This window comes from Eulemur rufifrons, chromosome 7 (assembly GCF_041146395.1).
Source record: "Eulemur rufifrons isolate Redbay chromosome 7, OSU_ERuf_1, whole genome shotgun sequence".
NCBI lineage: Eukaryota > Metazoa > Chordata > Mammalia > Primates > Lemuridae > Eulemur > Eulemur rufifrons.
In genome coordinates, this window is record NC_090989.1 from 69064300 (window position 1) to 69089952 (window position 25653).

Consider the following 25653-nt stretch of genomic DNA (forward strand, 5'->3'; position numbering starts at 1 on the left):
AAAGCGGGGACACCAACATGAACCCAGGTGGATTCCTCCCGGCTGCGGAGGAGCCGGCGGCAGGGCCCCTCACAGTCTAGGCGACAGCCTCTCCTTGAACCTAAAGAGCGGGGGTGACTTGCTCCAGTCAGTGGCAGAGCTGGAACCCAGGTTCCTGGCAGAGCTCGCTCCCTCCTCACGCGTTGGAAGATGGGAAAGAGGACCAGGGAGGAACTGGAGGAAGCAGAAAAGGACAAGAGGGAAAAGAGAGGAGGAAGAGAGTGAAAAATGTGACGGAGGAAGGGATGTGTGGACTATTTTTCTAGGCCAGTGGTTCCCAAAGTGTGGCCTGTTCTAAGAAGATGAAATAAATAGAAGTGTCCTTAGCAAGCCTCACCCTCCTGACCATGAGGAGGAAAAGGCTCATTTTGGCCCACACCGGGAGCAGCCTGGAGGTTACTGGCGGGATTTACGTCTATCCACTGAGTCATTCCTCTGGCAAAACTCCAAGGGACACTGATAAGGAGTCAGAACAGCCGCAACCTAAGAAGTTGGGTGAACTCTTTCACAGTGGGGTCTTTCCCTTATTTCTTGGGGGTCATTCTTTAGCTGTGACTCATCAGTGACGTTGCTGTGTCTGGGATCCGGGGCCTTCTATCTGCATCCTGCCATTTCCTCAGCCGTAGCGTGGACATGGTTTCGTACTGATGCCTGTGTGCAGTGGCGAATTGACTCTGTGTAAGCCTGGATTCTGTCATTTCTGGGGTGCAGACATACCTGGGTGTGCCCAAGGAATGGGTAGGATGTAATGAGGGAGCAATAAGCCAATAATTTGACACATAAACAGCCTGCTGGAGGAGCAGAAGTTCTGAGGATGATTTGGTCTCTGTTGTGGACTCACATTGAGGTTGGAGGGAGAGCATACAAACTAAAGGAACTGGTTTTACTAACACTTTGGTAAGATTGGGGCCCAAGCAAGTCTGCTTTGGGGACCTCCTGACACTTTTCCATAACATGAAATACAAAGAGCTCTTCTCCACTCTGCCAAGGACACAGCTCTAGCTCTCCAAGGATTCAGGGCATGGAGCTTGCTCACCCGGGAATTGAGGAACTGTAGTAGATGCCATGGGGTGGAAGATGGAATGCACTAAAGACAGCCTCTGGGGACTCCGAAGGGGGGGTGACTTTAACAGGATGCTGAGAACTTCTATCAGCAGGTAGGGACTAATGCACCAGCAAAACATGGACAAACAACTCCTTCACCCAGAATCCTAGAAAAAAAATTATTTTTTTTTTGCATTTCAACAGGCCATAATTTGTATTTTTCTATGTCTGTGGGCCATAATGTCTTTGATTAAGAACAAGCCCAACAATTTTTATTCTGGGGGACATTTGGCAGGGCTGGTTTGCCCAGGGAAAATTAGGAAAGGTGAACATTTGCAGAAATAATGTGATATCAAACTTGCTGACTGGGTAAGAAGTCTGAATTTGTATACTGAGAACAATGGTAGATATATTGAGCAAGTTTTGTGAATAATTTTTTTTTTTTTTTTTGCCTATTTAAAAGCATTTTTCCTATGGAGCTGGCCGTAGGGGAAGCCGTGTTCATGTGGGCTATGTTATAGTCTGCGTGTAAGCTTTTCAAAGGCGGACTTGCTTGCTCTTTTCTGTACTAATCACGGGGCCTTAAACATGGAGGATGATTTCTAAGTGTGAACTATTAAGTTTTAGGAGGTTATTAACTATCATTACTAGTGTCTGATGCTGCTGAGGGGGAAGAAACGAGAAGAGCTGCAGGATTTGACTCGTCTGAGCAGTTTCCGTGGCACGGCCAGGGCCGAGGCTTGGCCAGGCAGGTGAGCTCCGGGAGGGCAGGGGAGGTGTCTTGCCCGCCGCCATCCTCAATGTCTAGCATCAGGTCTAGAATATAGTAGGCATTCAATAAATTATGATATTATTTATTATAAATGAAGGGATAGTGGGAATATCTCTTTCAATATATTTGGCTAAGAAAGGAAGAGGAGAGGGGTTGATTTCAGAGGCTTCAGAGTCAAGGGTAAGGAGGGAACAGGGGAGATTTAATCATGTGGGCAGAGCACAGTAGCCTGTGGAAGGAGATGGAAGATCTAGAAAAAGGGGGTAACTGGAGATGTGAGGGGGCAATCTTGAAAGGAAAAGAGACAATGCTTCTTCCTTGGTTGGAGACAGGAAAGGCTCCAACTGAGTCAAGCCTGCAATTAAGTGTAAGTCCCTCAACGCTGAGCTCAGTTTATTACTTTAATTATCAAACCACAAAAGTTTTCTTTTCCTGAAAACTTTACTTGCAGTCTAGACTTTAAAATGTAGAAGAGGATTATAAAGGCTCAAAGAACGCTGGAGACATAGCTTTACATTCATTAATAAATTTCATTGAATATAAGATTTAATCAGAGCAGAAACCAGTGTAAAAGGAGGTAAAGAGTGAAAACATAAAATCAAATACTATATTTGGCTGTCACTAAGGCATTCAGAGAAATTATTTATACCCTAGCTATTTCCAAGGAGGGTTTCAGCTGACTTATGAAAACATATATGCATAAGGAAGATTAAATTGATACAAAAAGAGAAAAATCACAAAGCATGTTCAGGAAAGGAGATTATTATACCAGGAACCGGAAAGGAAAGGACTATAATTAAACAAAAAATTTGGTGGATTTAGAGATTTATAGTCAGACCTTTTTATCCACTCCCATCCCCTCCTCCATCCCCCCACCCCCGCCAATTTGCAAATGAAGTTACTGCCAGCACCCATAGGCGGCTGGTTTTCAGCCCAGGAAAAAGCCACAGCAGGGAAGACTTTACCTGGCTACACAGAGGCTGGCAGGTTCTAGGGAGGTAGAGGAGCTGGGCACTCTGACCTGCCATGGGTACTTCACTGGGGCAGAGGAATACAAGGTAAAACGCCACCTAGTCTGAGATACCTGCGGAGGTCAAAGCAGCACAGGAAGCACATGCTCAGCGTTAAGCCGACACCCAATGAGTGCGACAGGAGTTCAGGCATCCAGGCTGTAATTGGGAAGGCTTCAGCGGAAGGAGGGAATTAGGGTGGCCTTGAAGAAATTAGGGATTTGATAAGAGGACTCGGGTGGGGAGGACACAGCAGATGTGAGGTGGTGGTAGCAAGGCAGGAATTTGCGTGACAAGACAGCAATAAGACAAGCTCCGCAGAGGGTGTATAAATAAGCGAAATGGCTGGGGAGGTTAGTGGTGGCAGATGACTTATCGATTCTACACACTCTTTCAGGAATTATACTTTTATAAGTAAATTAGTTTGGGTTTAGGATACATGGAAGTCATTTAGGAGAGGGGAAGCACAAGCCAAGCTGCACCTTAGGGAAAGTCATCTGGTGGAGGGCTGGATCAGCAAGGGAGCAGACCAGAGGCTGGCAGGTGCCGTTAGGGGCCACTGCAGTAACCCAGGCCTGGGGTGGGGGGCGAGTAAAGATCTGAAAAGAGTAATGACAGTGGAAATGAGAGCAAGAAGAATATGATGTTCAGAAAGAATGATTAGTATTCAGTGACTGACTAGATTTTTAGGTTAGAGAAATGTCAAAAAGCACTAAGGTTAAAGTTAGGTCACTGAGAGAATATTCCACCAAGTCCAACCATTATTAGTCACGGGCAGAATCAGTTAAAAGGTTAGTAAAGCTTTTTCCTAGTAAGGTGAGTATGTCAGATAAACTAGACCTGAGCCAAGCACTGAACTTTCAGAGAAAGGAATCTATTTTCAAAAGATGTCTTTTCTAATCTTAAATACCACTAGAGAAGTAGATATTTTTGATCAAGTGACACAAGATTTAGAAAACCTTTTTGTAGAGGCTCATAGCATGGAACATATGGGACTTTCATACGCTCCGTCTTGTCTTTAGCTGTCCCATCTGTGAGGTAAATGAACCTAATTTTAGACATCCTAAAGAAGAAAGATTACATCACTCCTAGTCTTTTTTCCATCATAAAATTCATTATACCATTAATTGATTAGTAAGTTTCACATGCTAATTGTTTTGTGTATCGACTTCTATATAGTTAAAAAAGTCATTATACTGTACAAATTGTCCAAATGAAACTGGTCATTAACAGTTGATAGGCAGAAATAGGGATAAATACCAGTATTTCCTAAGTGTTAGTCTAGAGTGACCTTTTTTATTTTTAAACATAGAGGTGAGAAGTCATATTGTGATAAAAATGGGAAAACACTGAACAAGGTCATCTGTGCCACCTGCACGCAGGAAAGAGCAAGTGTCATACCAATCAGTGGAGCCACCTCTGATCAAGAATTCCTTAAGTATACTGCACTAGAATTAGATTTCTATAAATCACATAATATAAGTAATATTTAAAATGCACAGAGGGCCAAGTGTGGTAGCGTGCGCCTGTAATCCCACCTACGTGGAAGGCTGAGGAGGAACCACCTGAGCCCAGGAGTTCAAGGCTGCAGTGAGCTATGACTGCATCTGTGAATAGCCATTGCACTCCAGCCTGGGCAACGAAGTGATACCCTGTCTCTAAAACTAAACTAAAATGCACAGAGGTTACCACCTAAAGAAAATAGTTAATGATTTTGAAAAACAAACTACAATCCTTTGTGTGGAATTCAACAAACAAGATTTTCTTAAAAGATCAGGGCTTTGTCTCCCTGGACTCTTTTCTATATTGTAAGAAGGGTGTTAGACAATCCCACTTTTACCGAATGGCTTGTTTTCAGTTGTTGCTCAGATTATTTTCTTCTCATTTACTACTGTCCTAAATAGACGTTTATTTTGTTTAGGACACCAGCAATGAGAATCTGGCACCAGGTACTGGCATACTCAGCTATTGGAACATGAGAGTGTTATTCCTGGGGGTTTGAAATTCTGAAGTGCTCATTCTTGTAAGTTTCCTGCTTTAGGCACAAGCTCCTTCTGTAGATAGTCTCTTGGGGTCTATTCTGCACTTGTTTTAGGATGATAGGCCCCTGTGCAACTGCCCAAATATGTGATGCTCACAGTATTGATGGAGGTGGGGTGGGGCCTGTCATAGCTTTCAGCATCAGAAACCCATTTCCACTTGCTGCTCGCTCCTTGTTCCTGCAGCTCTAGGGTGGTAAAGAAATATGCAGCTATAGTGGGGAAAACTGAAATAATCCAAGTCTTTCAACCAGTGAATGGATAAATTAAGTTTGGTACATCTACAAAATGGACTACTATTCAACAATGAAAACTAAACTATTGATACGTGCAGCAATATGGATAAATCTCTGATGCATTTTGCTAAGAAGTCAGGCCCCAAATGCTGCATATGATTTATGATTCCATCATATAATTTGTGATTCCATTTATATGACACTCTGGGAAAGGTAAAACTATAGGCACTAGCAGATTAGTGGTTGTGAGAGGTTGGGGGTGGGGGGGAGAAATTGCCTACATAGGGGCATCAGATAACGTTTTTGGATGATGGAACTGTTCTGTATTCTTGATTGTGGTGGTGGTTACATGACTCTATGCATGTGTTGAAACAGAACCATACACCAAAGAGAGTGAATTTTACTGTAGATAAATAAAAAAATATATAAGAAAGGATTGTGGCTTCCCTTGGGGTAGTAGTGACTGGGAGGAAGCTAAGTCGGTTCCCTGGGGTGCTGGTCATGCTCTATTTTTTGTGCTTCATTCTGGTTACATAAGATAATGTTGATTTGTAAAAGTTTATTGAGGTATATGTATACTTATGTATATTTATACAGTTTGCATATGTATGTTACACTTAAATAAAAAGTTAAAAAAAAAAGTGGGAGAGAATTCCAGCCTTTACCATTCTCTGGTATCCTTCCTCTAAATCTTCCTTTATCTGTTTACTACTATAGGTGATAGACTGCTAGGAAAATCATAGCGTGAAACTCTCCCTGCTTAGGTTTAGTTAGTACCTGTTCCCAAAGTCTCCAACAATGATGTCAAGTTACCTATCAATTCTGTTCACAATGCTGTTTAGCAGACCAGGATTTATTCTTTTGCTGGCCTTTAGGTAACCATAGTGAGGGGTGGAATGGAGAAAGTTGGTAGTGGAAAGTCAATGAGTACATAGTGACTATTGTATTTTTTAAAAACTTATTTCTTATAATATGAAGGGGGGAATGAGGAAAGGAATTTTGTTTTTGTTTTGAGACAGGGTCTTGCTCTGTTGCCCTGGGTAGAGTGCAGTGATGTCGTACCTCATAGCAGCCTCAAAACTCCTGGGCTCGAGAGATCCTCCTGCCTCAGCCTCCTGAGTAGCTGGACTATGGGCACGTGCCCTGACACCCAGCTAATTTTTCTATTTTGAGTAGAGACAGGGTCTCACTCTTACTCAGGCTGGTCTTGAACTGAGCTCAGCAATCCTCCTGCCTCGGCCTCCCAGAGTGCTAGGATTACAGGCATGAGCCACTGTGCCCAGCCAAGTATGATTTTTCACACTATTGTCTTATCCTGTTTCTAGATTCTCAACAATTAATGCTCTGGAGAATTGCTAAGGACTGCTGGGTCTAGGACTGTAGAGACGAGCATGGTTTATAAAACTTTGATGTTTTCCAGTCCATGTCTGAGGTTGAGTTAGGGTGGACCACAATGCATAGATAGCATCTCTGTCTGACGAAAAATAGGGATCCTTAGAAGAGATGAGCAAACATGATGAGAGAGACTGAAATATAAATAATTTCTTTACTGAAGTCTGTCAAAGGAAATTTCTCTATAGGTGGTGAAGAATGGTGGACAGTATTCTTCTCTTAGTCTTCTGCTACCAACCATAAACACACCCCAGAGTACGGGGAAGAACAGGTACTGAGTGTGAGGTATCAGGTGATGTAACTGGTATTTTTTATATACTATTTTATTTAACCCTTACAACAATCCTGCAAAGTAGTTATTCAAATCCCATTTCAAATATTGCAAAATTAAAGGTCATGTTAATTTGCGTAAGGAGAGATGAACATTCCAGGCTTGAGTCCAAAGGAAAAGGGAATTAGCTTTTAGAGTGTGCAATGTGCTAGTCCCCTGTATTTGTAATCTTATTGATCCTTAGACTACCTCCATTTTACACATAGGTAAACCGTAAAAGGGATGGCATGACTTGCCCAAGGTTATTTACATAACCAGTAAGTGGCAGAGGGGCACTCAAATCCAGCTCTGATTCCACAGCTCACATCTTCACGTTAAGAGTACACTGCTGCCAAAGTCAGTGACAGCTGTACTGTGCATCTTTGGAGGAAGATAAATGGAATCTTAAACATTGGACTAAAGCACCATATGATCTAAAAATGGGTCAGAAAAGTGACACCCATGTTTTCCCCTATCTTTTCAAAATGCAAATTTCTCAGTGAAATATCATAAACTTACTGATATCAAATCTTCAGGATTTGAATAGCCCACTAATTCAGCTCATAGCATAGGAAGGAAAGGAATTGGTATTGCTGGGAAAACCATTTTGTAAGAGACAGGAGTTAAAGGTTCTAATCCTGGCTCTGCTCCTGATTTGCAGTGTAACTGGTTAAAACATGGGAATCTCTTGGCTTCAATTTCACCACATGTAAATTAAGAGTATTCAAGGCAGAGAATTTTGGAAGGTATCACTGTTCTAATATCTTACAAGACAAATTTTCCTCATCATTAGAAGTCCCTGAATGGCCGTCTTTGGAGCTTAAATACTATGTAGTAGTTGTCAACCAGAGTATTTTGCTGGAATGAGCTCTGCAGGGTTGCTTCCATCATTTATTGAGGAGCCCTAGGCAGTTATGGAACAAAAAGCAACCAGGAATGTGTAGCCAAATTTAAGAGGCATTTTTCTTTTTGCCAACTTAAGGATATTAAGGAGCATATCAAGAAACAGGGATTTCGTAAATCATTTGCAAATGTATATTATTCCCTGTGCATTAGAATAGTATGCTTTTTTCTAATGAATACTGTTTCAATTTTGGTTCTAAAGAGGTTCTTTCTTTGCATGTCACTGTAACAGGGCTAGGCTGACTAGTTTCTTGGAAATAGTCTTTTCAGTTGTGATGGGAGTGACTTGTTCTATGGGTTTGTCCTTACTAATTGTCTGACTCTGGGCAAGGATTTCATCTAAGTCTCTTTCCTTCTTTGTAAAGGGTGCTAGAATGGCAATTTAAGTCACAGTGCTTTACAGAGTGGGGACTGAAAAATGAGGCAGCATAGTATATTGGACAGAATGTAGACTTGGGGCAGAGAGACGTGGACCTGAATACCAAGCACTGCCATTTATTAGCTAAATCATCTTGGGCAAGTGATTTCACTTAAGCCTTATAGTAAGGCTAGTAACACTTACCACTTAAAAAAAAAAAACAAAACTAAGTGGTAATATACTAAAGCAGCTATAGCACAATATTCAGCAATTAGTAATTTCATTATTAATTCCATACAATCTAGAAAGCTGCACAAATGTTAGTATTTTCTTACCAAAAAAATCATTTAACAAGGACAACCAGAAAGCAATGTTAATATAGATTTTAACACACAAATAGTATCATTTTATAACCTCTTTATATTCTGCAACATGTGACTATTTAGTAAAGACTTTAAAATGGTTTATGCTGGGTATTGCTGTAGGGTGATTTCTGAAGCTCTTGAGATTTTACAACAGTTTTCTTCTATTATGTTTATGTTTGGTAACAACCTGCTATATTTGTGTAACAGCTATAGTATATATGTATTTCAATGTGTTAAAAGTTCCAAAACCCACAGAAGAAATCTTGATTAGGTTGCCTAATGGCTTTTGAATTCAGTTTATAAATTACATGATGCCTCAAATTGTTCCAAGAAAATGTGAGCTTATAAGATAACTTTTTCTTTCAAAATTCAAGACACATTTAACATATGAATTTTACAATAAAGTTTATTAGCTGTTCTCCTCTTCTTCATAAATGGAATGGATAATGTTGATAATTCTTTACAAACCAGTACTCATTTTTTTTTAAGAAACTATAACGAGGAGGTTGTCAAAAACAAATATTTAATAACTCCAAAGACCAATGGGAAGCCAAATGATATTATTAATATAAAGGACCAGAGAAATTGACTTCTGAAGTAGTTTCTACCTTTCACTAAAATTTCTTAAAATTGCTCAACATGAAGATCTGTGCAACCCTAGTGCAGAGCAGCAGATGAAAATCGTCTGAGGGAAAAACACACACATAAATGGAGCTTTTGCCTGTTTTCCTATTAATAAAAGGAAGAGAACTAGAAGGAAAGGCAGAGAACCAAACTCAAACTTGATGACAAGAACAGCAAGGACAAAAAAACCCAGGAACCATTTGAAAACATCTGTAGAAAAGAGGAGAATATGCTCATACTTTTACTTACAATGTAATTTCCCTAAATGTTTCTCCTCACAACCACCATACCCCCATTTTCTGTTCACATGATTAAGGAGGATAAGTCTATTCAATTAATATTTAATTTAAAAACCAAACAAAAAGTTAGGAGGTGGCAAAAGAAAAAAAATATATTTTAAATATATATATATATGTTTGTGTGTGTGTGCAACTATGTAAAGAAAATAATTCCCATAGTTACAGAGTTTAGTTAAAGAAAGTTTTATATATATTTATATATATATTTTATTATAACAAAATAGGCAGTTATTATGGGTAAAATATTCATTAAAATCTGACCCCTAAGAATACACTTAAAGTTTTAGGCTATGAATTGGACTCCTTTTCCATTGCCAAAATGATTACTACATCACCACTGTATGTCTGTTTTGTCTGTATTTATGTCTATGAAATTTTCTCAACCCTCTGAGTAAACAGTAAGCTCCCTTAGCACCTAAACATGGCCTCAATTCAGAAAATGTGATGATCATTATGTATGAACAACTTTTATAAGACACTATAAATAGTGTCATGCAAGTAGATTAAAAACATTTGAACATTGTTATTCCTAGCAAATGTGTTGGGAAAACCCCCCCCTCAAACAAACAATAAAAGACTTTAAGAACTCTTACGAAAAATGAATATCCCTTGTGAAATTATGGAAATTAACTCAGACATTAATTTTGAAATTAAAAAAAACATATTTTCCTTATTTGTCTATAATGAAATAATTGCTTTGATAACAGAAGCCAATTGAGAAAAGGATTTGAGAGCTAATACGTTGGCCAAACCATGCTATTAAAGTTAAACGTGCATAGTTGCTCAGAGTCTACTAAATCACTGATTAAAATCACTTTTTCATTTGTATTGAAATTTGAAAAGGATGCATATAAAGCTTTTCTGAAAATCTCTTAAAGTTACTTTCCCTTAAACATTAAGGAATTTTACCACAATTTCTGCGTCTCCCTGAACCCTTAATAGCTGGTCAGGCCATTCCATCTTTAGTTCTGAAAAATGGCCACAAACCAATAGTGACATAAAATAATACAGATGATAAAACTTGAAGGAGACACCAGATGTCAAAAATAAGTGCAACTGCAGACCATGATGCATGTGATATGATTCAACATGAAAGGAGTATTGAAGACAGACTCCAGAGGAAAGGGCAAAGAAGTGTCAAAATGAGATTGTGGAAAAGAGCAATAGAGAAACATCAATTTTCATAACTTTTCTTTTGCTGGAACCCAGATGTAAGGACCAGACTGTTCTTCTATGATCTGCTTCACTTGGTTGTAAATGTCTTCCAGCGTATCTCCCTGTACAATAGCTGTAATGATAGAAACAAAATCAGAAATCTCCATTAATTGTCTACCTTTGCCATTACAATTATTGGTGAAACAGTAGAAGCAAAATCTTAGAAATGGTTATTCATCCAGGAAGAGTCATCATTTATGTATTGTTTACTTAGGAAAAACTGCTAATTTCATTAATTTTCCTATTTGTATAATACAAAAATTTTTACTTTTAAAAATTGGTCAAAAAATGGTATTTGGTGCCAGGCATGGGAGGTCATGCCTATAATCTTAGCACTCTGGGAGGCCAAGGTGGGAGGATTGCTTGAGCCCAGAAGGTTGAGACCACCCTGGGCAATAGTGAGATCCTATTTCTACAAAAACTAAAAAAATTGGCCAGGCATGGTGGCGTGTACCTGTAGTCCCAACTACTCAGGAGGCTGAGCAAGAAGATTGCTTGGGTCCAGGAGTTTGAGGTTACAGTGAGCTATGATGATGCCACTGCCTCTAACCTGGGCAACAGAGACACTGCCTCAAGGAAAAAGAAAAAGGTATTTGGTGATTTTTTCTTTTGCTTATTGTTTTATCACCTAAGCATGTAATAGCTTTATTCTTTTAAAACAAATTATGTATTTCCTTAACTTTTCTGATTTCTCCACAAATTTATACAGAAAAAAAGGAGGATGGGTACAGTACTGCAGAAAGCAAGCAAGCATGTCTGTGTTTCTGTGTTATTTTCTTGGGGCGGGGGTAGGATCTTGGAGGAAAAGAGTTAATTATAGATTGATATTATTTTCTTCAGTATGCTGTTATGTCAGGTACTGTAGTGCAGGTGAACTGAGATACATAATCTGGCTTGTTAGTGGTTAGACTAACCACTAACTATTAAAATCAATATTGGGTAAGTTTATTTGCTGCCTGAAATAATGTGTGAATAAAAAACATAGTAACAATTACTAGTAACTATTCTTTGGGGATAGCTGAAGTTCCTGAGAACTGTGAGGAATAAAGATCAGCTAACAAAACAAAACAAAACAAAAAGTCTTGCCAGACGGCACTAAGCTTGAGTAACTTTTAAAGAAAACAGTAAATGTTTATATATAAATGAAATAATTCAGAATTATAAGTCAATAAGTCATTTATTAAACTACAAAAAGATGCCCAGTGATTTTGGAAGAGCATCATAGATAGATTTCCCTGGTGATGATCGCGATTACACATGCATATGGAGGAGGGTGTATGTCTGTAGAGTGGGCTTACAACTTATGTAGCTAAGAATGCCTGAGTAACCAAAAATTTTAAATAACATAATTTTCACTAGTATTTGTTTTGTTGAGAGTTCACATTTTGAGCTAAATATAGACATGGCTTAATGTCCTTGAAGAAGACACAGTTCATTTGACAAAACACTTGGTTCATCAGTTTGGCATCCTGACGCACTCCAACAGCATATGGCAGGATCTCATAGTGTTTCATAGCGTAGGTTGACAACGGCATACAATGACTTATTTTAGGAAGAAAGCGTTATTTGGGAGTTAGCTTGTAAAACATATATATTTTGCTTACTTTGTAGATTCATTATGGAATAAGGAATTTGGAAAGCATAAGACTACAGGCACCTTAATTACATGATTAAAATTAACATCAGAAATAATGATACAAATAGACATCATAAACGTCCTGTAAGCACAAAGATTACATTACTTCATTAATATCCCTGCTCAAAATGCATAACCTAAATCTAATCATTAGAAAATGTCAAATCCAAATCAAGGGAGGACATTCTACAAGAGAACTGGCCTGGCCTTCACTCTTATACATTGTCAAGGTCATGAACAATAAGTAAAGACTGAGGAACTGTTCTAGATGACTAAAGAATATGATAACTTAATGCAACATGTGTCCCTGGATTGGATCTTGGGATAGGAAAAACATTTTTTTTTCCCCATTTTGCTCTATAAGGTATTGGTGAAATAATAATGATGCTAGTGGAATAATAGTAAGACTATAGTTAGATGAGATATAATGTTAAATTTCTTGATTTTGACAATAGTATTACGATCATACAAGGGAATGTCCTTGTTTTGGGGGAAATACACACTGAAGTATTTAGAAGTAAAGGGGCATCTGCCTGCAACTTACTCTTAAATGTTTCAATTAAAAATGTGGTAAAATGTTAACATTTGACAAATATGAACAGCATATAAAACTTCCCTGTACTATTCTTTTTTTTTTTTTTGAGACAGAGTCTCACTCTGTTGCCCGGGCTAGAGTGAGTGCCGTGGCGTCAGTCTAGCTCACAGCAACCTCAAACTCCTGGGCTTAAGCGATCCTACTGCCTCAGCCTCCCGAGTAGCTGGGACTACAGGCATGCGCCACCATGCCCGGCTAATTTTTTGTATATATATATTTTTAGTTGTCCATATAATTTCTTTCTATTTTTAGTAGAGATGGGGTCTCGCTCTTGCTCAGGCTGGTCTCGAACTCCTGACCTTGAGCGATCCACCCGCCTCGGCCTCCCAGAGTGCTAGGATTACAGGCGTGAGCCACCGCGCCCGGCCTCCTGTACTATTCTTGCAATTTCTCTGTAAGTCTGAAATTAAAAAAACAAACAAACAAAAAAGCACATGGCTTACAATACAATGACACTTATTGGTACTCAGTGTGAACACCAAATATAGGCTGATCATTATTTCAAACAAACAAGGAACAACAAAAACCTATCCAAAGATATCCAAAGAATAATTTAAAGGACAAACTGAGTAAGATAAGATTATTAGGAATTGTTCCCCACTCTTCTCTTTTTAAACAAATAATATTTTAAAAGAAATCAAAGGACAACTAATCTTTGACAAAGGGCCAATAATATAAGATGGGGGAAAGGCCAGTGTCTTAAATATCCACATGCAAAAGGATGAAATTGGACCCTTATTTTACTCATATACAAAAATTAACTTGAAACAGATTAAAGACTTAAATGTAAAACCTGAAACCATGAAACTCCTAAAAGAAAGTGGGGAAAAAGCTCCCTGATATTGGTCTTGGCCATAATTTTTTGGCTATGACACCAGAAGCACAGGCAACAAAATAAAAAAATAATCAAGTGGGAATGCTATATATCAAATGAAAAACCTTCTGTACAGCAAAGGAAACAATCAACAAAATGAAAAGGCAACCTATTTAGAAGGGGAAAAATATTTGCAAAACATATAACCGATGAGGGGTTAATATTCAAAATATATAAGAAGCTCATAAAATTTCATAGGAAAAAAACCAGAATAATCCATTTAAAAATAGGCAAAGGACCTGAATAGACAATTTTCCAAAGTAGACAAACAAATGGCTAGGAGATGCATGAAACAGTGTCCAACCTCACTGATCATCAGGGAAATACAAATCAAAACCATAATGAGGTATCATCTCACACCTATTTAGATGGCTATTATCAAAAAGACAAGGGATAGCAAGTATTGACAATGGTATGGAGAAAAGGGAACGCTTGTACACTGTTGGTGGGATGTAAATTACCACAGCCATTATGGAAAACAGTATGGATGTTTCTCAAAAAGTTAAAGATAGAACTACCATATGATCACGCAATCCCACTACTGGGTATACATCCAAAGGAAATGAAATTGGTATGCTGAAGAGATATCAGCACTATCATGTTCATTGCAGCATAATTCACAATAGCCAAGATATGAACACAACCTAAGTGTCTGGCAACAGATGAATGGATAAAGAAAATATGGTATATATACACAATGGAATATTACCCAGCCATAACAAAGAAGGAAATCCTATCATCTGTGACAACATGGGTGAATGTGGAGGATATTATTCTAAGTGAAATAAGCCAGATGCAGAAAAGCAAATACTATATGATCTTACGTGTATGTGAAATCTAAAAATGTTGAACTCCTAGAAGCACAGAGTAGAATGGTGGTTGCCAGGGACTGTGGGGTAGGAGAAATGGGGAGATGTTGGTCAGAGGGTATAAACTCTCAGGTATAAGATGAATAAGTTTTGGGGATCTAATGTATATTATGGTGACAATAGTTAATAAAGAGTAGACCTTAACTGTCCTCACCACATACACACAAAATGGTCTAAGTATGTGTAGTGATAAATGCATTAACTTGATTCTGGTAATCAATTCACACCTGAATATATACAGATTTTGTCAATGATACCTCAACACAGCTAGAAAAAAATAGGTCAAAATTTACAAAGGATAAGAGAAAAACAGAATTGCATAGAAGAAACCAAATATCTAAATCTATTTTTCCTCTGGTCAAGTAGGAATTATTCCTGTACATGTTGTTCTAATCAATAACCTAAGAAACACTAAATTTCAAGATTCCTCATCACCACTGTCTATGCTAGATGAATTCTCCACAGGACAAAAACCACAGACCTTAAGAGTTTATTCTGAAAATGGCAGTTCTAGTTATTATTGGTAGATGTAGGCATAGTTCAGAATTCTTTTGAATGGGTCAGTTTACGTGGATTCAAAGCAAAATTCTATCATAAAGGGCACTGTAATACATGGTTCCAACCTGTGAAATGTTCAGTAAACTCTTGTTCCAGTTTCATGGCCCTCTCAAACGTTTTTCTGGCTTGTTCTTCTGTTAGACGCTTATTCATTTCCCTATGCAAATAAATTTAGAAATCAGTAATTACCACATTATAATAATTTTTGAAAAAAGACATAAAACATACAATCATGAAAAGTTGAGCTCTGCTGAAAATATGAATGTCATTAAAAAGTAGATTCAGTCACTGAATATGTTGCCTTATATTGGGAATGACAGAAGGGTTTCAACACATTCTTCACTGGCTTAAAGCAGCCAAAAAAACCCTAAGCATTCATCTGTGACATTTTTGACTTTGATGAAAATTTTATATTAAAATATGACTTACAGATCTACCTACCAACTTATAGAAAATAAGGGGGACAATGAACATATTGAACACCACCATGAGAAGGCAATCAGAAAGTACAGTCTGGGGAAAATTTTGCAGAAGAAATTACCTGTTTTCTTCAACAAATAAATAAGTGGGAGGGGGGAGATGTGGAGGAAGAATCTATAGACTGAAAAACTTAACCGACTTCCATAAATAGGTCTTATCTGGAACTTGATTACAACAAAAAAAATTGAAAAAACATAAACAAAACTTATGAAACAATTAGGAAAATTGGAACTATTTGATAATGTAAAAGAATTGTTAATTATTTTAAGTATGACAATTACAGTGATGATTTTTCTGATAAAGAATTATCTTCCAAATATATATTGAAATAAATGGATAAAATGATATGATGCCTGGGATTTGTTTCAAAATAACCTGGAATGAAGTGGCAAGGAAGTGTGTGTGTGTGGGGAAGATGAAACAAATTGGTCATAAGCTGATAATTATTGTTGTATCTGGCTGATGGGTATATAGAAGTTTAGTCCCCAAATATTTTGCCATTAAGTATGATGTTTGCTTTGATATTTTGTAGTTATTGTCTAGTGTTCTTTCATCTCACCCTACAAGATTCCCTTCAGCATTACCACTAGGGTAGGTCTAGTGGTAATGAAGTCCCTCACCTTTTGTTTATCTGGGAATGTCTTAATTTCTCCCTCATTTTTGAGGGATATTTTGCCAGATACAGGATTCTTGGTTGAAGGTCTCCCCCCTCCCCCAGTGTTTGAATACATTAACCCACTGCCTTGTGGCCTCCAAAGTTTCTGATGAAAAATCTGCTGATAATCTTATTGGGAAATCCCTTGTATGTGATGAGTTGCTTCTCTATTGCTGCTTTCAAGATTCTTTGTCTTCTCACAGTTTGATTATAATGTGCTGCAGTGTGAGTCTCTGAGTTTAACCTGCTTGGATGTTTATATGCATGTCTTTGATCAAATTTGGGACATTTTTGGTCATTATTTCTTTAAATTGTCTCTCTGCCCCTTTCTCTCTCCATTCTCCTATTGGGACTCCCACAATGTGTATGTTGGTAGCTTGATGGTACCTCACAGGTCCCTTAGGCTCTGTTCACTTCTTTTTAATCACTTTTTTTCCCTGTTTCTCAGACTCAATAATCCATTGTCTCATCTTTATGTTTGCTGATTCTTTCTTCTGCCTGTTCAAATCTGCCTTTGAATCCCTCTAGTGAATTTTTCATTTCAGTTATTATACTTTCCAGTTTCAGAACTTCTTGTTTTTTTTTTTTTTTAGCTTTCTTATCTCTTTATTGATATTTCCATTTTGTTCACATATTTTCTTGACTTTGTTCATGTCTTTTAGTTCTTTGAGCATCTTTAAGACAGTCTTACAGTCCTTATCTAGTAAGTATAACATCTGGTCTTTCTCAAGGCAGTTTCTTCTTCTGAATAGATCATATTTTTCTGTTTCTTTGTATGCCTTGTGATTTTTTTGTCGAAAACTGGACATTTGAATCTTATATGGTAACTCTGGAGATCAAATTCTTCCTCTTCTCCACGGTTTGTTTTTATTTAAAACTTTATTATTACCATAAGGTGTTTCTGTGCAAGGGATCAGCCTGAGGTAAAAACTCAGGGTCTTTCCAGGTATTTTCTGAGCCTGCACCATTCCATAGGCATGTGCGGTGGGTGACTTTCTAAATCCCTCCTGTATATGAGGTTATTTTTTAGTGTCCTGGTCTGGCTCCCAAAAGGGGAAAAAGAGAAAGTGAGGAGTGGGAAGGCATTGGCCCTTTAAATCTTTAAAAGTTACTTTAACCTCAGGGAGAGGGGCTTGCAACAATGGCACCCATGGGGTTTGCAACAATAGTTCCCTGAGTGTCTGTACCTCCACGATCAGAAGAGCAATTAGCTATCCCAACACAGATCCCTGATATTTGGAGGACAGGGTCCTTATTGCCCACTCTGATTCCCACAAACTGTATGCAAGCTGCTCAAGGAATGCATGCACGCCTGCCTGCTATGGGACTGAGAGTGGCACAATGAGTAGCTGCTACCATGCTAGGAGCTGAAATTAACTTATTGAACCTTCTCCTGGAAGTGTAAGCCTTCAATAGACTTCAGAGTTCCAAAATAGTTGCATCAGACAGATTCTGCCAGTGCAATTGTTGTCTACGTGGGGAGATGGATTCCCGGTGCTTCCCACTCTGTCATCTTTCTTCTAGCTCCAACACTAATTAGTTTTTAAATGTTAAAGCAGTCTTGCATTCAAGGCATAAACCCAACTTGGTTGTTATATTTTAGCTTATTTTAAAAACTTAACTGTTAGATTCATTTTGCTTATATTTTGGTAAGAATTTTTGCATCTATGTTCACTTAAAAAATTTTTTATTTTTTAACTATTATGGGTACATAATAGCTATATATCTTCATAGGGTACATGTGATGTTTTGATGTAGGCATACAATGTGAATTAATCAAATTAGGTTAACTGGGATATCTATCTCCCTGGGCATTTAACATTCCTTTGTGTTAGGAACATTCCAATTCTACTCTTTTAGTTATTTTACAGTGTACCCTAACATATTGTTGGTTATAGTCACTTTGTTGTGCTATCAAATATTGTTCATGCTGTCTAACTATATTTTTGCAACCATTAACCATCCCCACTTTATCCACCCCTCCCTGCTACCCTTCTCTGCTTCTATATTTATGATTAAGACTGGCTTATCATTTTCCTTTCCTATAAAGTCCTTGCCAGTTTTTGGTATCAAATTAATGCTCATAAATTAGTTGAAGAGTTTGTGTAAGATTGGAATTAGTACTTAGCTTTTAGTAGAATTCAGTAAGTCCTCCTGGCTTAGTGTATTTTATTTGTGGAAAGGCTTTTAACGACAGATTCAAGTTTTTTAATAAGCACATAATTATTTAGGTTTTGTATTTTTTTTTCTTTTCTACTTAACTTTTTTGAAAGTATAACTTTCAAACACAGAACAATATCACAAATGTACAGCTTGATGAATTTTCAAATGTACACATACCTGCGTACTTAGTACTTAAAATCAAAATACAGAACACTAGTAGTACCCCGGAATCTATGTGTGCTCACTCTAGAGTCACTAATTCACCCTTAAAGAGTAACCTCTATTTGACTTCCATAAGCAATGATTAAATTTGGAATCATAGAATATGTTTATTTTTAGGTCTGAGGTTTTTGTACTCAAATTATGTTTATGAGATTCTTTCACACTTTTGCATGTAGATGAAGACTGCCCATTATCATTTCTGTAGAATGTTTCATTGTGAATATGTCACAATTTATTTATATATTTTACTGCTGATGGGCATTTGGGTAGTTTCTAGTTTTTGGCTATTTTGAACAGCACTCTGTCAGCAACCTGGTACCTGTCTTTGTTAAGCATATGTAAGCATTTCTATTGGGTATGCATCTAAGAATAAGACTTCTGGGTCATAAGTTATGTGTACGTTCAGTTTTAAGAGATACTGTAAAAAGTTTACCAATATGGATATACCAATTTACAGTCCTAACATTGCTATGAGCTTCAGTTGTTCCACATCCTTGCCAACACTTGATATTTTCTCTTTCATTTCAACTATTCTGGTGTGTGGCTTTAACATATGTCATTTAATATGACATTGTGGCTTTAACCTGCATTTCCATGATTAACGGAGCACCATCTCATACATTTATCTGGAGATCCTCTTTTATGACATGTCCAAACCCCTTGCCCATTTTTCCACTGGGTTACATTCTGTCAACATTCTTAATGTTTACTAGATGTGTAGTGATAGCCTTTGTCATTCTTTTTTCTAAGACATTTTTAATATATGTATTTTTTAACATCCCATAATGCACACGACTTCATTTCATTCTTGATATGCCTTCTTTATTTTCTTTTCTTGATCATTTGAATGGTTTATTATATTTTCACAGGAAACACTTTTGGCTTTGTTGATCCTCTCTTCTGTATGTTTGTTTTCTATTTCATTAATTTTTGCCCTTCTATCTTCTTTTCTTTTTTTTTGAGACAGAGTCTCGCTCTGTTACCCAGGCTAGAGTGCCATGGCGTCAGCCTAGCACACAGCAACCTCAAACTCTTGGGCTCAAGCGATCCTCCTGCCTCAGCTTCCAAAGTAACTGGGACTATGGGCACATGCCACCATGCCTGGCTAATTTTTTGTTTCTATTTTTAGTTGCCTAGCTAAGTTTTTTTTTCTATTTTTAGTAGAGACAGGGTCTCACTCTTGCTCAGCCTGGTCTCAAACTCCTGAGCTCAAGTAATCCTCATACCTTGGCCTCCTTGAGTGCTAGAATTACAGGTGTGAGCCACCACCCCTGGCCTCTTCTATCTTCTTTGAGTTTAATTGACTGATATTTTTCTAATTTTTCAAGATCTTAGATTTTCAACCTTTATTTCTTTTTTTTTTTTTTTTTGAGACAGAGTCTCACTCTGTTGCCCGGGCTAGAGTGAGTGCCGTGGCGTCAGTCTAGCTCACAGCAACCTCAAACTCCTGGGCTTAAGCGATCCTACTGCCTCAGCCACCCGAGTAGCTGGGACTACAGGCATGCGCCACCATGCCCGGCTAATTTTTTTTTTTGTATATATATATTTTAGTTGTCCATATAATTTCTTTCTATTTTTAGTAGAGACGGGGTCTCACTCTTGCTCAGGCTGGTCTCGAACTCCTGACCTCGAGCGATCCACCCGCCTCGGCCTCCCAGAGTGCTAGGATTACAGGCGTGAGCCACTGCGCCCGGCCGCAACCTTTATTTCTTAATATTTGATTTTCAACATTCTTTCCTAACATTTAAGGCTATGTATGTCCCTTTGACAAGGCTATGACATCCTCAAATTGATTTACTTGGAAATTTCATTATTATTTAGTTCAAAACATTAATTTATTCTGTGATTTCTTCTTTACTCATTGAGAATTACAATGCTTAATTTCCAAATATGAGGATTTTTCCAGTTATCTTCTTCTTATTGGTTTCCAGTTCAATTTCATTACAGTCAGAAAGTATTTGTTTTCAATCATTTTAAGTCTGTGGTCCAGCATATGATCAGTTTTGGTAATTGTTTCATGTGCACTTGAAATCTATGTGTGTTTTGCATGTTGAGTGCAGTGTTTAACATATGTCAGGTAGGTAAAGTTTTTGTTTTGTTCCATATCCTTACTGAATTTTTATGTTTGTTTTCTTATTTGATTATGTGCTGACAGATGTGACAAGATCCCCCATCATGGTTCTGGAATTATCTTTTTGCTCTGTATAGTTGTCAATTTGTGCTTTATATATTTTGAGACTGTGCTATTAAGTACAAACAAATGCATAAATGTATCTTCCTAGTAAACTGAATCTTTTATTTTTATAAAATGTCTCTTCTTTATCTCTAGTAATTCTTGCCTTAAAGTATACTTTGACAATAATATAAAATCAGCTTACTTTTAGTTAATGTATATGTGGTATTTCCTTTTCTACTCTTTTACTTTCAACCTTTCCAGTCTAATATGTAAGGTGTGTCTTATAAAAGCAATAAATAATTGTTTACTTTTCTCTTCATCCATTCTGACAATCTGTCTTTTAATTGGAACATTTAGTCTGGCAAAATAGACAGTGTATTTATTGAAATATTTGGCTTTATTTATATATCATTTTACTATCTATATATCTTTTTGTTCTACCTGTTCAATGTTTCTATTTGCTTTCTTCTTAATTTTTATTTAGATTCGATTTTTTTGCCCTCTATTAGCTAATAATTATACATTTTTTTTATTCTCTTAAACGGTTACCTGAGAGCTGCACTGCCCAGTTCAGCAGCCACTAGCCAAATGTAGCTATTTAAACTTCAAGTTTTAATACATTACCTTTAGTAATACTAATGAAGATGATGATGATGATACTTAACCTCATAGTGCTTGTTTAATCCTCACAACACAGTTTGAGGTGAGTATATATACTACTATATTATTATCTCCATTTTATAGATGAAGAAACTAAGATGTAGGGAGGGTAAATAAATTATCCAACAGTGACTGAATTTGTACTCAGAGGCTATGCTTTAGGCTTTTATACTTACATGATATTTTCCATGGATTTGGGTTTAATAAAAATGGAGATTGGGTAAAGTTGTGCAATCTGTAATCTCTTTATGGCATTTCCGGACACATCAAGGATACAGTGTTTGCCCTAAAATAGAAGAAATAAAGAAAAAAAACCAAATGAACCAAGTATTTTCAATTATATCAAAGGTCCATTTTCTATAGGTACAAATTCTGGATATGATATGTTTGGATCCTTGTTCAATTTAAGCAAACTTGTCATTTCTTTTAGTAAATTTTAGATGGGAAATGAAATGATGACAATGATAATGATTATGAATAATTAATTGCCATTTCCAAATAAATATTATATTGAAAAAGGAATGAAAATATAGTTCCTATACTCCTAGACTTTATAGACCAGTAATCTCTCAAAATGGTTATCGTAATAGGGTTCCTATTTTTAATTTTGCCAAGAAAGGGCATTTGAAAAAAAAGATGCCAAACTATTGTCATTCTGTAACTATCATTTCATAAAAAAAAAAATGTATAATCACAGGCAGGCATTGTGGCTTATGCCTGTAATTCCAGCACTTTGGGAGGCCGAGGCAGGAGGATGCTCGAGGCCAGGAGTTTAAGATCGTCTGAGCAACATAGCTAGACCTTGTCTCTATAACAAGTACAACAACAACAACAACAACAACAACAAAAATGCCAGGCGTGGTAGTGCACACCTGTAGTCCCAGCTTCTTGGGAGGCTGAAGCAGGAGGATCAATTGAGCCCAGGAATTCAAGGCTGCAGTGAGCTATGATTGTGTCACTGTACTCCAGCCTGGTCGGCCGAGAGAGACCCTATCTCTAAATAAAACAAAACCAACTACAACAACAACAAAAGAATATATAATCAACAGAGGGTAAAAATCCTCGAATAAAGGCAAAATCTTTTAAATTGAATAAATTTAAATTTGTAAAACCTTACTATCACTACTCTATTTTTGTATTTCTCATTTTACTGGGGACTGGCAAAAACTTTATTATAAACTAGCACTTGGGAACCCCAATTCTGGATTTAAATGACAACTTTTCTGACATGCTTAAATTCACCGACAAAGGCCATTTGGGTTTTTAGTACAGATGAGCATTTCCATGTTAAACTGGGTAGTACTTATTTTATAATTTGTCAAATAGACTTTATTATAACGTATTTTACATCAGGTACTCCCCCATAATGCATCTTCTAATTTAAGGGCTTGAGTCCGTGTTAGTAAGTGATAATTTCAATTTAGTGGGTATACTTAAAAAATTTAGTATTATACAATATTCCAAACATATATAAAATTAAATAGATACCAATGTGCCCATTACCTATTTTTATCAGATATTAGTATTTTACATGACTGCTTAAAAATTTTAAAAAGTGGACACTAAAATATTAACATTCTATCATGTTTGCTTTCTGTTTCTATATATGTGCATAACAGTTTGAGTAAATTGTAGATATAATACTCCTTTACCTCATATTTCCTAAAAACAATGGCATCTCTTACATAATCACAATATAATTCCAGTTGGCCATCTAATGTTCCTTACTGGGAAAAAAATTTTCCTGGTCCAGGATCCAATTCAGAATCACACATTGCATTGAGTTGTAAAGTTAATCTCAACAGGTCCTCAGTCTTAGTTTTTCTTGGTATTTTTGAAGAGTACCGAACATTTATTTTATAGAATATGGCTCAATCTGGGTTTGCCTGTTTCCTCACTATTAGATGGTAGGTTACACATTTTTGGCAGGTATATTAGAGGCATGACGTTGTGTCCTTTTCAGTTCATCATATCAAGGAGGTATATGATACCTATTTGTCCCATTACTTGTGATGTTAATTTTGATTGCTTGTTTAAGATTTTATCTGCCAGGTTTCTTACTATAAAATTAATATTTTTGCCTTTGTAACTGGTATTTTGGGAGAAGATACCAGTTGAAACTATGCAAATATCCTGTTTCTCATCAAATTTTCAATCATTAATTTTAGCATACACTGATGATTCTTGCCTGAAACAATTAATTATCACCATTGTAGTTTTCAAAAGAGATTTTCTAATTTCATTCCTCTACCTTGATTAGTAGACATTCTAATGTAAGGCAAAGCTTTCCCTTCTATTCATTTATTTATTCATGTACAGATGTGTCCTTGACTTATGATGGAGTTATGTCTCATAAACCCATCATAAGTTGGAAATATTGTAAGTTGAAAATGCATTTAATTCACCTAACCATCATAGCTTAGCCTAGCCTACTTTAAACGTGCTCAGAACACTTACATTAGCCTATAGGTGGGCAAAATCATCTAACACAAAACCTATTTTATAATTAAGTGTTGAATATTTCATGTAATTTATTGAATACTGTACTGAAAGTAAAAGAATGGTTGTATGGGTACTCGAAGTATAGTTTCTACTGAATGTCTATTGCTTTTGAACGATTGTAAACTTGAACTATCCTAAGTTGGGGACCATCTGTATTTATTTATATCACTATGGACTCTTAGATTCTTATTTTATTCTAAGTGTTATAATCTGTTATTATCATTTATTCTGATATTTAAATTATCCCAGATTTGGCCAGTGCGTGGCCCTACAGTTTGGCCCTTATGTCTTTGTTTGGACATATTCTCATCTTTCTTTTGAGTACCTCCTTATTTTTCTGGCACAGCAAAATGCCCTACGCTCACCTGGTACTTTTCTAGTTCTAGTCCTGGAATCAGCCATTTCTCCAAGGAGCTCTGTATCTTTTTAATAAAGAATGATATTTAGAAGCCAAGATCTGGGCACTAGATATTCTTGCTCTAGGCATTCTTAGTGGATGGAGCAAATAAACGTGTGTGTACATAAATACATCTATCTATATGAAAATTCATGGATTTATATGCATAGCTCTAATTATCTAGTATTTCTAATCCAATATCACAGAGTTCATTTTCAACAATGAAAAACCTGGCTCCTACTATTGTCAATGTATTAGCTTATTTGCTCAACCCTAGAATATATATTAGTTTCAGAACTATTAGCTCATACCACTCTGAAAAACAAATTAATTGGAGTTCAATATTTGTTTACAGATCTTTTTGTCTTTAGCCTGTGTTCAAGATTATTGGAGGCCAGGTGCGGGAGGAATGCTTAAGGCCAGGAGTTCAAGACCAGCCTGAACAAGAGCAAGAACCCGTCTCTACAAAAAGCAGAAAAAAAAGGAGCTGGGCGTGGTGGTGTGCACCTGTACTCTCAGCTATTCAGGAGACTGAGACAGGAGAATCGCTTAAGCACAGGAGTCTGAAGTTGCAGTGAGCTATGATGACACCACTGTACTCTAGCCAGGGTGACAGAGTGAGTCTCTGTCTCCAAAAAAAAAAAAAAGAATTGTTGGTATTAAGACTTCTTTCTGGCCGGGCGCGGTGGCTCACGCCTGTAATCCTAGCACTCTGGGAGGCCGAGGCGGGTGGATCGCTCAAGGTCAGGAATTCGAGACCAGCCTGAGCAAGAGCGAGACCCTGTCTCTACTAAAAATAGAAAGAAATTATATGGACAGCTAAAAATATATATAGAAAAATTAGCCGGGCATAGTGGCGCATGCCTGTAGTCCCAGCTACTCGGGAGGCTGAGGCAGGAGGATCGCTTGAGCCCAGGAGGTTGAGGTTGCTGTGAGCTAGGCTGACGCCACGGCACTCACTCCAGCCTGGGCAACAAAGTGAGACTCTGTCTCAAAAAAAAAAAAAAAAAAAAAAAAAAAGACTTCTTTCTCTGCCTTCAATGTAGTTAATTTACTCATTTGAAATACAGTTAGGTTCATTTAATTTCTGTTTGTGTATCATTTTGCTTTTCCCTCATCTTTCCTTGTTTTTATTTTAATATAGAATATATAAAATGTTAACATAGTTCTAGAAGTCAAAATTATGCAAAAATGTATACTCACAGAAATGTTATACCCCCAAATCCTTTGTACCCCATACCTTCCACTCTTCCCTCTGTA

The 25653-nt window shown here is 37.1% G+C and overlaps 1 protein-coding gene across 22 annotated transcripts in view; it reads right to left on the bottom strand.

Moving 5' to 3' along the window:
* Positions 1 to 8463: 8463 nt before the first annotated feature.
* Positions 8464 to 25653, bottom strand: part of DLG1 (discs large MAGUK scaffold protein 1) — a 282135-nt gene continuing 264945 nt past the window's right edge. For 17 of the 22 annotated variants that reach the window (XM_069475188.1, XM_069475185.1, XM_069475186.1 and 14 more), the window contains 3 exons: positions 21671 to 21780; positions 15204 to 15295; positions 8464 to 10679 (listed from right to left, as the gene is read on the bottom strand). In XM_069475188.1, coding sequence (XP_069331289.1) covers positions 10573 to 10679; positions 15204 to 15295; positions 21671 to 21780 — 309 coding nt within the window. In that variant the 3' untranslated portion in view covers positions 8464 to 10572. The remainder of the gene's footprint in view (positions 10680 to 15203; positions 15296 to 21670; positions 21781 to 25653) is intronic. The other 5 variants (XM_069475179.1, XM_069475173.1, XM_069475176.1 and 2 more) reach the window with 1 other exon arrangement.